A 15,493-nucleotide genomic window follows, 5' to 3' on the forward strand; every position below is an offset into this window, starting at 1 on the left:
CTACCCTTATGAGAATATGTACAAAGGTGCATGTATGGACATGAGAAATCACTACATACACTGTCTTATTGTCATACCAACTTTTTTCTTCACTTCAATAACAAAATTGTAATTTGATATAAGAAATAAAGTAATTATTTTAAAAAAGTTGTATGAGTGGAGTGAAAGTTGAAGAAATGAATATTAATAAAAAATGATTTTTTAGTTATATGATATGAAAGAAAGAAAAAATGATAATTAGTAAAATGAAATTTTTTCAAAAACAAAAAATAAGTCTTGTTAAGTTAAGAGTAAATGTAGTTTTTCCATCCATTTTCTCTCCATACATAAGAAGAAAAGTTTTTACTGGACTCTATTATTCTTTTTTTCTTTCCTCCCTTTGATTTCTTTTCAACCAAATGATGGAAAATAAACTTTTCTTCTACTTCTCTCCTCATCTTTTCTTTCCTTCTATTTTCTTGACAACCACACATGGTCTAAATCTAATACACTTTAAAGTTTATATGCATTCATGTTCATATTGTCACGATATTGTTTACATTGTAAAGACATAATATGGCAAGTGCACAACTATAAAAAACAAAAAATTATTGTATAAATTTTAAAAAATTACTATATCAAATACTATAGCATAATTAGGGTCACAATAATGTTTAATGACATTATATTCTTAACCAATGTTTGGTCCAAATTGCTCTTAGTTAAATGCAAGAATTGGTATGAACCAGTTCGACTCAATTAGTTTGAGCATAAAACTAATTACTCAACCAATTGGACTAGTTGCAATTGATAAGTTTAATTTGTTTTAAAAACATCAAAACATATCATTAGAGAGTAAAACAATATGTTTTTTTAAATGTGTAATTACACATATGGTCATTATTATAATTGTTATTTGTTAAATGAACAATTTTTTTGTTTAATTAAGTTCAAAATATATTTATGTGCAATTGTTGTGATTAAAATATAAAACATATGTTATCTAATGATAATTTATTTATGATATTTTATTATAATATTATTAGTTGTTTCATGATTTAATTAGATATGTGTGTAATGCTAAAGTTTTATATTGGAAGACATTCATGTTGTTGATTAATTAAAGTCAGACAATATTATTAAACTAATCCAACTTTTCATTTCCTTCTCCACTCCCTTAAAAAATATTAATTAATGTAGAAACTACTTTAGTTGTTAATCGCAATGTTATCAAATTGTATCGTACCAAACGATTCAATTAATAAATTGATCCTCGTATTGATATTATATAATAATTATATTTAATTGTGTAATTATATCAGTTAAACTAACTAAAATTGGTCATCATAACCAATTTTCATTTAAATCATACTAGTCATATTTGTTCATTTTCATTTAAAATTATTAAAATATTGTTAGGGAGTATCAAACATATAATTAGTATATGTGGTTTTGGTTCAAGTGTTACATGATTGATTCCCTTTAAGCAATGTCTCGGGTTTGAGTCTTGTGGATGAAAAAATATACGCTGGGAGAGTTAGCCTCACATACCTATGGATGTTCCCAACTCGAACAAAATTGCCTCCAATGCGAGGATACATGTGAGAAATCAAAAAACATACCATTGGTACATTTGTTTGTAATTCTATAACATGATATACCACCAAGCTGTACTATTTTAACAAATGTTGTGAATAAAATAATTTATCATATTCTTTATTATTTTTGTAACATCAATGTTAATATAATTTATATATAAGTTCAGCTTCATTGATATACAGTTTAACTTACCAATTAAACTTCTATATCATCATATCACTAGCCTAACAGTTTTGAATTAAAGAAAATACTTTTTGGTACAATTAAGGAAAATACTAAAAGGTAGTAACTGAAATTCCAATATTGTGAGCACTGAATAATTGACTTGATTAATCGGCGAGACATAAATCCCAAATAGCATAGGCTTAAAGTTTAAACTCACACGATGAACTCCTTCAATAGCACGTCTCTATTCCAAAATAAGTGCATATAATTTCCACCTAGACGGTACTAATAGAAACGGAAAAAAATGCTTATAAGCTGAAATAATATTAATGAATTTCCAGTATGTGCCTATTAATTTTTCTACCATTATATCTAGATGGTATTAATACATTGTTCCATACTCTTAATGATATAGAAGTCAAACAATTGTTGTTTGACCACCTATTAGATGATGCCTCCTTAACATTAGTAGTGTGTACCCATGACCACCTATGAATCTGTTCAGCTTCTTGAACATTTTCCATGCTATTATTAACGTGATTAGTCTAACATGTCGCATAACATGACAAACAAATTATGTATGATATGAATGCATGCTATTTGTAACTTCAACTTACGGGACTTTGAAAACCAACATAAAGCATCAAATAATTTATAGGTTATTTAGGTAATGTAAATTACCATTTCCTCTTTTCCTATAAATCTAATTTCATCATCATCACCTTCTTGGCATTAACTATTCTTATTTTGCTACTTGTAATGATCATTGTTATATATTATTATATAGTTGTTGTATAATTAAAATAAAGATCTACCTCATCTAAGAAAAATATGAGACCATTTAATATTCATTAAGAAGATGGTCCTATAAAAATATATTGGATTCAAGTCTCTAATTAATAATAATTGAGCCCGAAAAGAAAGTGTATTTTTGTTCTATGGGACATTTTTTATTCAAAATCTATTCTAATTTTTTTACATAATTAAATTATTTGATATATAATGTATACACACTTTTATTTTGATATCGTAATTTATTTTAAATCTTTAATTTTGCTCCAACATTGATATTCAAGCTTTACATAATTAAATTAGGGTCTCCAATTTTTTTTATGGCATCGGGTCTACAAAATATGAGGGCGGACATTGGCTCTACTCTCTATCTTGTCAAGCTAACTTGGTTTATTAAATCTATCATATTTATATATGTTTAATTGTTAGGATTGGTTCTCTAAGTTTGTCGTTTGTGTCGTGCATAGCTAATATTATTTGAAGATGATTTAATGTGGTTTAGAAGTAGTTAGATCATCTAATCAATAATTTACTTTATTGGAATTCATTAATTATGAATTGGTAATTCCAATTTCAATTTAATTACATGCATTTTGTTATCAACTTTGACAAGTTCAATTTAGATGTATTGCCTTTGGTTTAATTTTATTCATTGTCCTGTGAGTCGTTTTTATTTCTTTCATTTTGCAGTAAAAAAATAATTTTTGATAAAAAAAGTTAATCACATAAGAATTTGGTTACACATATATTGTTCTACTATATTGTGTCACTCCATTTACTAAGAGGTATGATTGGTTAGAAATTTTTTAATAATTACAATTTTAATTTAAATAATTTTTTTTCAACCAATAAGTTAATAATACATAAAGCAATACAAAAAATGAAATAACAATGTGCTTCCTATAAAATAGTATAGACTCAATCTCAAATAATAGGAATGAGATCTATTAACACACTGTATATGATAAAGGACAAAAGGATCTCAATCTTTGACTCTTTCATTTTTTATATAAGCAATATGGAAACAACAACGATAGAAAGATGTGAGTATTTTACAGAAATGAAAACTAGAATATATCTTTACATATTATTTTGGTGTAAAAAAGATAGTCTTATTTATAAAAAAAAATGGGAATCAAGTAATAATGTGTCTAATCACAAACATATCATTACTTAATGGTAATAATCAAATTATAATAAACTTAAATCAATTAACATATTAATCAATTTTTTAACATTTTATACATAATATATATTAAACAAAAATTAGTTACCATATTAGACATATATTTTTTTGTTTAAATACCAGTAGTCTGTGCTACAGAATTGCATTAGCACAATTAATCCTAAGGACTTTGTTGTTTACCTGCAAATCCTATCATGGACATTGTGCTTAGTTACTTGTTTTCTCTTGTAGTCCTTTATTCTGTATTCGTAAACCCTTGTTATGGTATCAATTTTAATTTGTTTAATTTGTCCAAAACTTTGAGTGAGGATCAATGGCAAACAGCAACAGTTACATGGTACGGACCTCCAGATGGTGCTGGATCCGATGGTGAGTATTACTTGACATTATCAATGTTTTTTTCCAATAAGCAAAATGTATTAAAATGTATTAAAACTAACATAATAAGTGCTAACCAAATGTGACCTTTTTTGATATTATCAATGTTTTAAATTGTACTCTGAAATAATAATTATATATAATATTCAGTTATGAGAGTCTTGACAAATTATAACAACCATAATTGCTGCCATATTTTCCCAAAATAAATTTGCTTTGGCCAGAGATCCTTACGTTGAAACATTGTTAATTTTATTGACTTAATGATCATAAGGTTACAAGTTCAAATCCTAAAAATAGATATTCTCTGTTGTTTGTTAATTTTATTGGGATGATGTAGGGGGTAATTGCGGATATGGTGAAACTGTGGAGACACCTCCACTCTCTAAAATGATATCAGCTGGAGGTCCATCCATTTTCCAAGGTGGCAGCGGCTGTGGTGCTTGTTATCAGGTGCATGCAACTGATTCTGATTCTATATCACATGTGCAACTAAAAATATATATGACAATTTATTTATATTTGCATACGTTATATCAATGCAGATTTTATATATCAATTCTGATTTTATATAGTCTAATAAAAAATATTTTTTGTATATATTTTGGTTTTACCTAATAACTTAACCTTCTCATGAATTTGTTTTTTAAATATGATAACAATGGCTTCTTATGAAGTTGTTTCTTAAATATGATAACATATTATATGTACCAATAATGCACAAATCCAAGCAACTAATGTAATTAAATTTATATGACTTTATTAAATATCATCGATTTTTGATGATGCTGTTTGACAACATTAAATTAGTGCATGATTCAGGATTACTACTCCTAAACTCATCCAAGATATTGATTTTAAAATCATGCAATAACTTCTCATATACTAAACAACAATTTCTCACGTACAATTCCTACTTTCAAATGGCCAGAAAAGGGATATAAAATATGTTTTCTCTATATATAGTATGTTTATTTTTAATAAAAAATATTATTTTATTTTATATGAAATAATAAAAATCTCATATCAGAATAATTCTTCCTTTATTTATTCTCTCTAGATGATCTTTACTCATGCAAATTACATATATAAATTGCACATTGGACGTACTTATATATTTTCCTTTTCTATAAAGTTTAAAATAATGATAATAAAGTTGAAAGCAGTCAAAAAAGAAATTAGTTTACTATTATGATTTGTCAATTTTCTCTTTTTCAACTACTTTACATTTTAATTAGTTTGTATTAAGTATATATACTATATATAAAGCCAAAACTTGAAATAACTTCCCTCATGGTGTAATTTTTATTTCCTATATTGCCCTTAACATTATTTAATTTTTACAAAAAAAACTATATAATCCTAAGCAACTACCACCAATACATTAATTAACCACATATCTCATCTTAAATTAAACATTATCATAAACGAAAAAATATAATATATAAAAATTGAATATGTAGTATCACACAATATTCGCCGGCAGACACGAAGTGACTATACACACTAGTATTGATAAAGGATTACTGAAATCTAACATTAACGTACTTATTATTGGGTCCTTCAAATTTAAGGTAAAATGCACAGAAAATGCTGCATGCTCACAAGAGCCTGTGAATGTGGTCATAACTGATAATTGCCCTGGATGTACGGGATCAGCCTCTTTCGATCTGAGTGGCACGGCCTTTGGTGCAATGGCATCTCCAGGGAAAGCAGATCAACTTCGCAACGCTGGGAAACTAACAAACGCTCAATACAAAAGGTACACATAAACTCAGTGTTTCATAGGTGAAAGATTTAAGGAATTAATATCTTACAAAATAAGGAATTAATATTTTTTAGATGTGTGACTGCCTCCCAACAAGTGTCACTTGAACCATTAACTTTTTGGTAATCTTTATTATATTACTAAACCAATGTTTTGTTGGTATTACTTGAAGAGATCATGTTTGGGAATGTCACCATTCTCTAGGAAATTAGTTTTTCGCTTGCTAAGGGAGAAGATACTATTTTTTTTTATTTATAACTAAGTTTCCATTTTTAATGAGAATCATTTTTCCATTAAAATATTGTTATCCTATATATTTCATATTTGTTTAGTAATATTTTTTTTTACATTCTCCATATACACTACTTTGTCTTATATATTTTGGACATCCCTTTTGGATTTGCAGGGTTTCATGTAATTTTGGAAAATCTATAGCCTTTACCGTCGATAGTGGTTCTAGCCCATACTATTTTGCTATAGAGATTGAATATGAAAATGGAGATGGCAACATTGTAGCTGTTGAGTTGAAGCAAGGAACAGAATCAAACACATGGGTTCCAATGTTTCGTTCATGGGGTGCAAGATGGGCATTGAACCCAGGTAACCCGTTGAAACCTCCATTCTCTATTAAGCTCACTGAGTCTGGAGAGGGTAACAACAAAAAGAGCATTGTGGCTGACAAAGTTATTCCTAATGACTGGAAACCTGGCCAAGTTTATAGATCATTTGTCAATTTTTAGTTTTTATACAAGATTTTGACAACATGAAATTATTAATGTAATTATATATATTACATCATAATATTTGTATTATAATTGAATAAAAATTTCTTAATGGTCATGGACTCTTATATATGAATGATGGGTTTAATGTTTATATTATGATAATGTGAGAGATTTTTCATTGTTATCATATATCATATGTTAATCATCATTAACTCTGAAATGAATGATGAATATTGTGTAAAAAAATTATTATAAATATTAAACTTTTTAATAACTTCTATATTATCAAGAAAATGGCCCTAAATTGGTGATTCAATTATAGAATGGACTTATTATTAAAATTAATTTATCAACTAATTAATAATAATGAGAAGAATTTAAGGCCTTAATTTTCTAAGGGATTGAGCCAAAAATTTAAGAAATTGTGCACCATGAGTAAGAATTCTGACATTTATTATTTTAATTATAATGAAGTTATATTTTTGTCTTAAAAACAAAGAAAAAACATGCATTTGCCTTTCTAATAATAAACAGTGGTAGATCTTGATATAAAGTTTAGGAGAGACAACAATATTTAAATTTGTAATTAAGATTTACTGAGTAACAAAAACATATAAAGAAATATAAAGAAATATAAATAATTGTTTTAAAATTTCAAAATAACATATTACATCTAAATATAAGTAATTAGCAACTAAAGACATTAAATGAATTATATACATTCATTGATATAAATTATCATGTTGTCTACAAGAAATTCATCTTTTGTTTTACTACATAATTTTGTTTATTTATTTTCGTTGAAAATGATCTTCATATAGTAGCTAAACCAGAATAATTAAGATAAGATGAATAACTTGATTAAGCAAATAATAGACATGCACTTTTCCCATATGGTCATAGTTACACTTAATTCAGAGATGTCCCCACCTGCCTCCATTAAGCTCTTCCTCCAATAACTCCACATGACTCCTTACGTTAGAAGGAAACCAAATTTGAATCATATAGGCATTAACAACAACAACATTGGAGGGCTTAACGACTAGAATGGTAAGAAGGTTGAACGTACAATTCTCAGCCACTATATATATTAACATTTGTTTGCTTGTTATTCTATCACGAATATGTTGGTTGCATGATCTATGTTCTAATTGTTGAAAAATTAGAATCAAGTTCCCTCATCTGATGTAAAATGGGTACTTACGGAAGTGACAAGTGGATAAAGAAAATAGAGAAGAGTAGAAGAATAACATCAAGAATTTTTTAACTTGGAAAAACCTCCAAAATATGGAAAGAAACAATCATGAGACCTAGTCCTGAAAATATATCCACTATAGAAAGTAAGATTACAATATTTGACTCTCTCTTACTAAGAGGATAACACTCAATCTCACCGAAAAGGATGAAAATACAAACTCTCTCTAGTATTTCACTAGGAATACAAGTCTTACACTAAGGTGGATATAAACTCCATCACTTTCTCTCTATGTTGCTCTTCCCACTTGGTTGTGCATCTCTTCCTCACAAGTTCCCTTTATATAGTGAAGGGGATGAATGCTTCATCATAAAGACATAATGAATAATTAAATTGTTGTCATACTTTCAAGATACTTGGAAAAGTGCTACTCCAATTTTCTAAGTTGCACTTCATAGTTTTCAAGAGTGAAGGAGTAATTCCAAGACCTACTCCAACTTTCTAAGTAACACTTAATAATTTCCAAGAGTAAAGAAGTAATTCTAAGACATTGAAATAGCCGTCATTGAATATACTTAATGGTTCATCTACCAAGGTTCATTGGTTATGCTTCCATATTAATTAGGAAGGATTCTGAACAAATTTCTCCATTCCTAAATTAATTGAGGGGTACCACCAATCCCGCACCTTTACAACAATCTGTTAGCTTCTTGAGTGAAACTATCTTGCTCATCATGTCGAACCAGTTGTCATCTGTATGAATTTTATCTAGCTACAACTTACCATCCTCCTAAGAATTTCATATCTAATGATAATGATAATCAATATGCTTTGTCCAAGAATGAAAAGTAGGATTCTTAGCTAGGTGTATTGCACTTTGGTTGTCATAGTGCAAAATATATCTATCTTGAACATGACCCAACTCATGCAAATTTTTTTCATATATTTTATCTCCTTGTTAGTTTCGGATGCTACAATATACTATAATTCAGTTGTTGATAATGCAATACATCTTTGTTACTTGGATTTCCAAGATATAGCTCCCCCTACAAAGGTAGTTGGATAACTTGATTTATATTTTCTAGAATCTATATCTCCAGCTATGTCACCGTCATTACCTAAATATAAACATATTTTGGTAGTTTCCCTCAGATATCTCAATATCCACTTTACTCCATTCTAATGCTCTTTGCTAGGATTGGACAAGAAACGACTCACAACTCCGACTGCATGGGCAATATCTAGTATTGTACAAATCATGACATACATTAGACTTCCTACCACATAAGAATAAGGCATTTTTCTCATTTCTTTCCTTTCTTCATCATTAGTTGGACATTGCATTGTTGTTAACTTGAAATACCGCACGTGGAACACTAACATGCTTTGCCTTATCCATGTTGAATCTCTTGAGAACTTTCTCAATGTACTTCTCTTGTTATAACCATAACAACTTCTCAGAACGATTTCTGATTATCCTTATTTCAAGGATTTGCTTTGTAGGACCCAAGTCTTTCATAGCAAAAGACTTGCTTAAAGCATTCTTCAAACCAGAAATCTCAGTCTTGCTCTGCCCAATGATTAAAATATCATCAACATATAATAGGAGGATAATAAAGTTTTCATCTTCATACCTTTTGATGATTACACAGTGATAATCAATTATCTTCTTGAAATTGTATTTGATCATGAATGATTCCAACTTCTTGTATCACTATGTGGGGGCTTGCTTCAGACCATATAAAATCTTATTCAAACGACACACTAAGTGTTTCTTTCCTGGTTCTTCATAACCTTTTGGTTGCTCCATGTAGCTTTCTTCTTTGATGTTGTAAGAAAGTTGTTTTCACATCAAGTTGTTCAACTTCTAAGTCTAAGCTAGTTGTTGGACCCAATGCTAATCTTATGGCTTTTCTTCCTTTGGGCAACTCCACCAGATTATAAATGTGGTTCTCATGTAACGAATTCATCTCATCTTCCATGGCTCTAATCCAGTCTTCTTTCTTAGTTTTCTGCATAACTTTTGGAAGTCTTGAGGTTCACCATTATCTGTTAATATGATATAATCTTCTTCAAGATACTTTGAAGAAGGTATTCTACCTCTTCAAGAGCGCCTCAATTCAACTTGCATCTGATGCTCTATAGGGTGAGGTTTTTGATGCATTTGTCTATCTACCACCACTTCATCATGACCTAAATCTTCATTAATCTAATCAAGTTTTGAGTGAGCAGGATCCGCCTATTGGTCTATCTGTTCTAGATCTATCTAGTGATCAGGATCTGTATGTTGAGGAATCTCTCCTCCTGAATCAATGTGAACTTTGGACTTGCACTGATTTTTCTTCTAAACATCTTTGATCGTTTGTTCCTCAAAGCACACAACATCTCTACTTCTCACAACTTTCTTGTTTATCGGATCCCATAGTTTGTACCCAAATTCATCCTTTGGGGACCCAAGGTAAATGCGCTCCTTGGTCTTAGCATCCAACTTCTTTCTCACATCTTTTGGAATGTGAACATAGACTTTACATCTGAATACTCTTAGGTAGTTGAAGGATGTCTTCTTCTTGTACCACACTTCCTCTAGAATTTCTCCATTCATGGGTCTTAAAGGCGTCCGGTTTATGAGATCTACTACAGTCTTCAATGCTTTAATCTAGAAAAACTTAGGGAGATTGACATCTTTCAACATGCATATCATATTCTCTTCAATTGTGTGGTTCATCCTCTTAGCTACTCCATTCATCTGAGGAGTCTTTAGTGGTGTCTTCTCCAGTCTAATACTATAAGTCTTGGAATATGATTCAAATGGACCACAATACTCTCCACCATTGTCTACTTTCAGACCCTTGAGCTTTTTCCTAGACTCACGCTCCACTAGTGCATGAAACATTTTGAATGTTGATAGTACTTGATCTTTGCTTTTCAACAAGTACACCCACACTCTTCTCGAGTGACCATCTATGAATGTGACAAAGTAGTAGGCTCCTCCAAGGGATCTTTCAAATGATGCACAAACGTTTGAATGCACCCGTTCAAGTACTTCATCTCTCTGTGTGGAATTGTTTGATTTCTGAAAACCGACTCTATGATATTTACCATAAAGACAATCACTACATGATTCTAAAATTTGATCTTTTATACTTGGAAGGTGGTCTTTGGCGAGCATCTAAAGTTCCTTCTCACTCATGTGTTCCAATTATCCATGCCAAAGATCTTTGGAGTCAGTAGGAACATTTGCTTATCTAGAACAAATTCCTCATTTCATAATGTATAAAGATCCTTCCTTTGAGCCTCTAGCAATGACTAGATTGCCTTTTTCTAGTTTCCACTTTCTAGCACCAAAGTGGCTTGCAAAACCAACATCATCCAACTTATCCATTGAGATAAGGTTGAGATGAATATCTGGGCATGTCTCACCTCTTTCAATACAAGTTTGCCTCTTATGTCTGTTAGCAACACGATATCACCATTTCTTGTAATTTTGCTTGTAACATGATTTCCCATTTTCACTGTACCATAATCACCTTTCTTATAGGTTGATAAGAAACTTTCATGTGGACTTACATGGAAAGAGATACCAGAATCAAAGATCCAAGAACAATCACCATATGCAACATTTATGTGATTGTCTTCTCTAATGAGGAGAACATCATCGTCTACGATGACAACTATGGTAGGCTTATGACCATTTTCCTTGGATCAACTAAATCTTCATAGACATTTCCAACTTTCTGGTCTTTCTTTAGGGACCTGCATTCAGATCTCTTATGTCATTCTTTACTACAATAATAGCATGTTATTGACCTCATACGAGATTGAGAGCAACCTCTAAATTTTCTTTTGCTTCTACCATGAGATCCATTATTCCCGAGTGTCACTTCTTCCAAGTTTCTCCATAACATTTGTTTCAGAATGGAAGGATGTACTCCGTTCTTTCCTTTTAGATTTTTCATTCAATAGACTGTATGAAACAATGTCCATTGAGACCTTCCCATCAGGGACTGAGTTGTTGAACGTGACCACTAGTGTATCTCAGCTTTCAGGAAACAAACTCAATAGAGGAAGTGCTTGTAGCGCATAATCTATCTTCATATTTATCTTTTTTAATTGATTGACAAGACCCTTGAATGAATTCAAGTGCTCTATCATGCTTTGGGCATCTCTGTAGTCAAGTTTCACCAGCCTTCTAACAAGAGATACTTTATTTTTGGGAGTTTTATTTTGAATCATAGATTCAAGATTCGAACACAAGTCATAAGCATTTGTGTATGTGGACACATGCTCAAATAAACTTCTATCGATATACTTCTGAATCATTGCAACAACTTTTCAATTCAAAAGCTCATAATCTTTGTCACCCTTACCTTCTGACTTGTCTTTGCAAGAAATAAGCTCATGCATATCTTTGCAATATAAACGATTCTCCATCATGGTCTTCCAATAAGAATAATTGCTAGTTGTCAATTTAAACATATCTCCATCAAATGAGATATTAGGCTCCTTCTATCTTGGACTACACAGGCTAAGCTCCCCGAATGAACCTGGGAGCTCTAATACCATTGTTGAAAATTCAGAATCAATTTCTCTTTTCTATGTGATACAAAATGGGCACTCGCAGATGCGACAAGTGAATAAATAAAATAGAGAAGAGTAGAAGAATAACACCAAGAATTTTTCAACGTGGAAAAAACTTCTCAATATGAGAAGGAAACAACCATGTGACCTAATTCATAAAATATCTCCATTATAGAAAGTAGGATTACAATATTTGACTCTCTCTTACTAAGAGGATAACACTCAATCTCATCCAAAAATGATGAAAATACAAACTCTCTCTAGTATCTCACTGGGAATACAAGTCTCACACTAAGGTTAATATAAACTCTCTCACTTTCTCTCGATGTTGCTCTTCTCACTTGGTTGTGCATCTCTTCCTCACAAGTTCCCTTTTTATAGTGAATGGGAGGAAGACTTCTTCATAAAGACATAATGGAGAATTAAATTATTGTCATATTTTCAAGACACCTTGAAAAGTGCTGCTCAAACTTTCTAAGTTGCACTTCATAATTTTTAAGAGTAAATGAATAATTTCCAAGACCTACTCTAACTTTCTAAGTTGTACTTCATAGTGTCCAAGAGTCAAGAAGTAATTCCATGACATAGGAATAACCGTAATTAAATATACTCATTGATTCATCTACCAAGGTTCATTGATTATGCTTCCACATTAACCACTTTGAAGGTAAATCTCAATCTAAATATGCCTCATAATTTTTGCAATCTCTAATGTATACCAATTTATATAAAAGTGTAATATTTATATACAAATAATGTAAAGTTTATATACAGTCAGTGCATCATCCATTATTCATTTTCATTACTTTTATTTAAAAGTCAATAATAATTAAAAATGAATGGTGAATGATGCAATGACAGTGTAAAAGAATTTTACACTGTCAGTCTATACATATTTTTATCTCTAAATAAATAGAATAAATAAGGAAATAATATAAAATTGGGTGAGTATATACTTGTCGAAAAAAGAATAAAACTAAGGTTAAACGTTGTAGTGACTGTTTTTCTCTAATTGTTTGAACTTTGAACAATGAAACAATAGATTAACTTAATCATAATATTAGTTTTATTTGTGTTTGGATATTTTGAGTGCATAGATAGTCTTGGATTAATGTTTTATGTTCGTATACTTAATTTCATAATTTTCTGGAGGGTTGATTTTGAATTGGTTTTATTTTGTTTTATTTATGACTATGCATGTTTTAATTGTAAAATATTTGTCTTTTCTCAGACGATTTGTGAGCAATCTGAGCATGATAAAAATATTCTAAAAATTCCATAATCTTTGCTAAGACATAATAAGTCTAGTCAAATTTAAAATATTTTGGGATATTTTTAATATTAGGCTCAAATTGATGTAGCAAATTATCCTAGTCATCTACTAACTTATGACACCTTACATTTTTTTATGGAAAATATCTCTTTAAATTAACGAAGTTGTGTCTTGATCATCAACCATCAAAATTCAAAATTCTCATCATCCTCCATTCATGATATATTTGAATCACACATTCAAAATTCAAAGTTCTAAGGATTATGTGCAACAAATCTTCATAGAAAATCATTATACTTTAGTATGTTCATTTATTCCTTAAACTATTTCTATTAATGTAATTGATTATTCAAAAAGCTCTTCTCTTCCCCAAGAACGCCAAATGCCAGAACCTCTTTTTTTAGGTTTGAACTAACTCAATTTTGCTTTTGCTTTGGGGATTTATGTTCCATAGTGGTATTTCAAGAGAAGGAAACCCTTTATTTTCATCTTTTTTTTTGTACTTAAAGGAACTATGCTTCAAGCCATAAGGATGAATTTTAATGTTGATTCTTTATTATTTAGAAACTGTTTTTATAAAGTTTATGTTTGGTCAGTATTTTAAATTGTGACTATTTTGTCTTCTTTACTGTAATTGTAGAAAATAGCGAGAGAATGAGGTTTATGAGAATGTAAATACAATGGTGATGTTATTGTGGAGACTTCAGAGACCTTAATATTTCAAACACACATGAATTAAAAGAATGATACTGGCTTGTAGTACTTATATGTCCAAATAGTCCGAGGGACAGAATATATCACTATATGACAGCACACTGAACACGAACTATACGTACCTATACAACACAAAAAATATACAGCCAACGCAGAGATTTTTTTTAGAGCTAAGGTAGTTTGTAATGATACCATGGGTGACATGAAACTAGTCTGCCCTATCATAGGATCTCCTTACAAAGAGAAGGTCCTAGGTTTGACGTCCCATATCTTGTTGGGATCTGGGATTTATCATTGTTAAAATTAAATGATATTGCAATACAGTAAAGGACACCAAAATAGATCCGGTAGAAATAGACCTACAAACTTAGTTATTGGAACATATTCAGTATGATGACCACAATGACTTGCCAACCAAGCCACATGGATATGCGCCACATGCTCACACCAACAACACCCAAGGCTCATCCCATGATCTAGCACGAGCCACTGGCTCAACCAGCTCGGTTAGAGTCCTATGCACCATGGCGCATCAGGTTGAGGCCCTTAACTGAAACAGCGTAGCTCAGTCCACGCCAAGCACCAGGCATAGTCCCCTCAGTCAGGATGCTCGATTCAGGCGCGATGCTCGAGTCAGGCGCACATCCCTCGATCAGACTGACACACTAGACTTGCTTAGGCTAATATGTTATACGGTTTGGGCGCATCAACAACACGCGGTCAGGCTCATGACCCTGACTAGCCTTGGCGCACAACAATACACGGTCAGGCTCATGGCCCTGACTAGCCTTGGCGCACCAGATTCCTACCTAGGCCACTAAGCATGCTCGGTCAGAGTTTATGCACATGGGAAATTAATTGGCACGTGTGTTTTATATGGGCACATTTTGTATATTCTAGAAGATGCCTCACCCTATGTTAGTTAGGTAAGCTTATTAATTAGTTAGTAAGTTGGGATTTTCCCTTTTTTGATCAGGTTGCTTCTGTTACAAGCAACAATGCTTTCCTATATATAAGAAAGCAAATGGCTATGTAAAAAGGAACATCACATATACAAGAAAATCATGAGGTACATTAAGTCTAAGTTTCACATATCAGATCCTTTTCTATAAAGGCTCTGTTTACACAAGTTGCAGAAAAG

At 31.0% G+C, this 15,493-nt stretch overlaps 1 protein-coding gene across 1 annotated transcript; it reads left to right on the forward strand.

Moving 5' to 3' along the window:
• Nucleotides 3,892–6,607, forward strand: LOC109342408 (putative expansin-B2). Its single transcript, XM_019580399.1, has 4 exons — nt 3,892–4,090; nt 4,440–4,552; nt 5,674–5,861; nt 6,274–6,607. Exons 1-4 carry the CDS (start codon nt 3,916–3,918, stop codon nt 6,605–6,607), a joined length of 810 nt encoding a protein of 269 aa, XP_019435944.1. The 5' UTR covers nt 3,892–3,915.

Source organism: Lupinus angustifolius, chromosome LG01, assembly GCF_001865875.1.
Source record: "Lupinus angustifolius cultivar Tanjil chromosome LG01, LupAngTanjil_v1.0, whole genome shotgun sequence".
Lineage (NCBI taxonomy): Eukaryota > Viridiplantae > Streptophyta > Magnoliopsida > Fabales > Fabaceae > Lupinus > Lupinus angustifolius.

What these genes read in the sequence shown, in the direction of transcription:
- LOC109342408 (XM_019580399.1), top strand. Translation starts at nt 3,916, where the DNA reads ATGGACATTGTGCTTAGTTACTTGTTTTCTCTTGTAGTCCTTTATTCT. An exon ending in AGATGGTGCTGGATCCGATG is followed by an intron (nt 4,091 to 4,439) that starts GTGAGTATTACT and finishes GGGATGATGTAG; the next exon opens with GGGGTAATTGCGGATATGGT. An exon ending in ACAAACGCTCAATACAAAAG is followed by an intron (nt 5,862 to 6,273) that starts GTACACATAAAC and finishes TTGGATTTGCAG; the next exon opens with GGTTTCATGTAATTTTGGAA.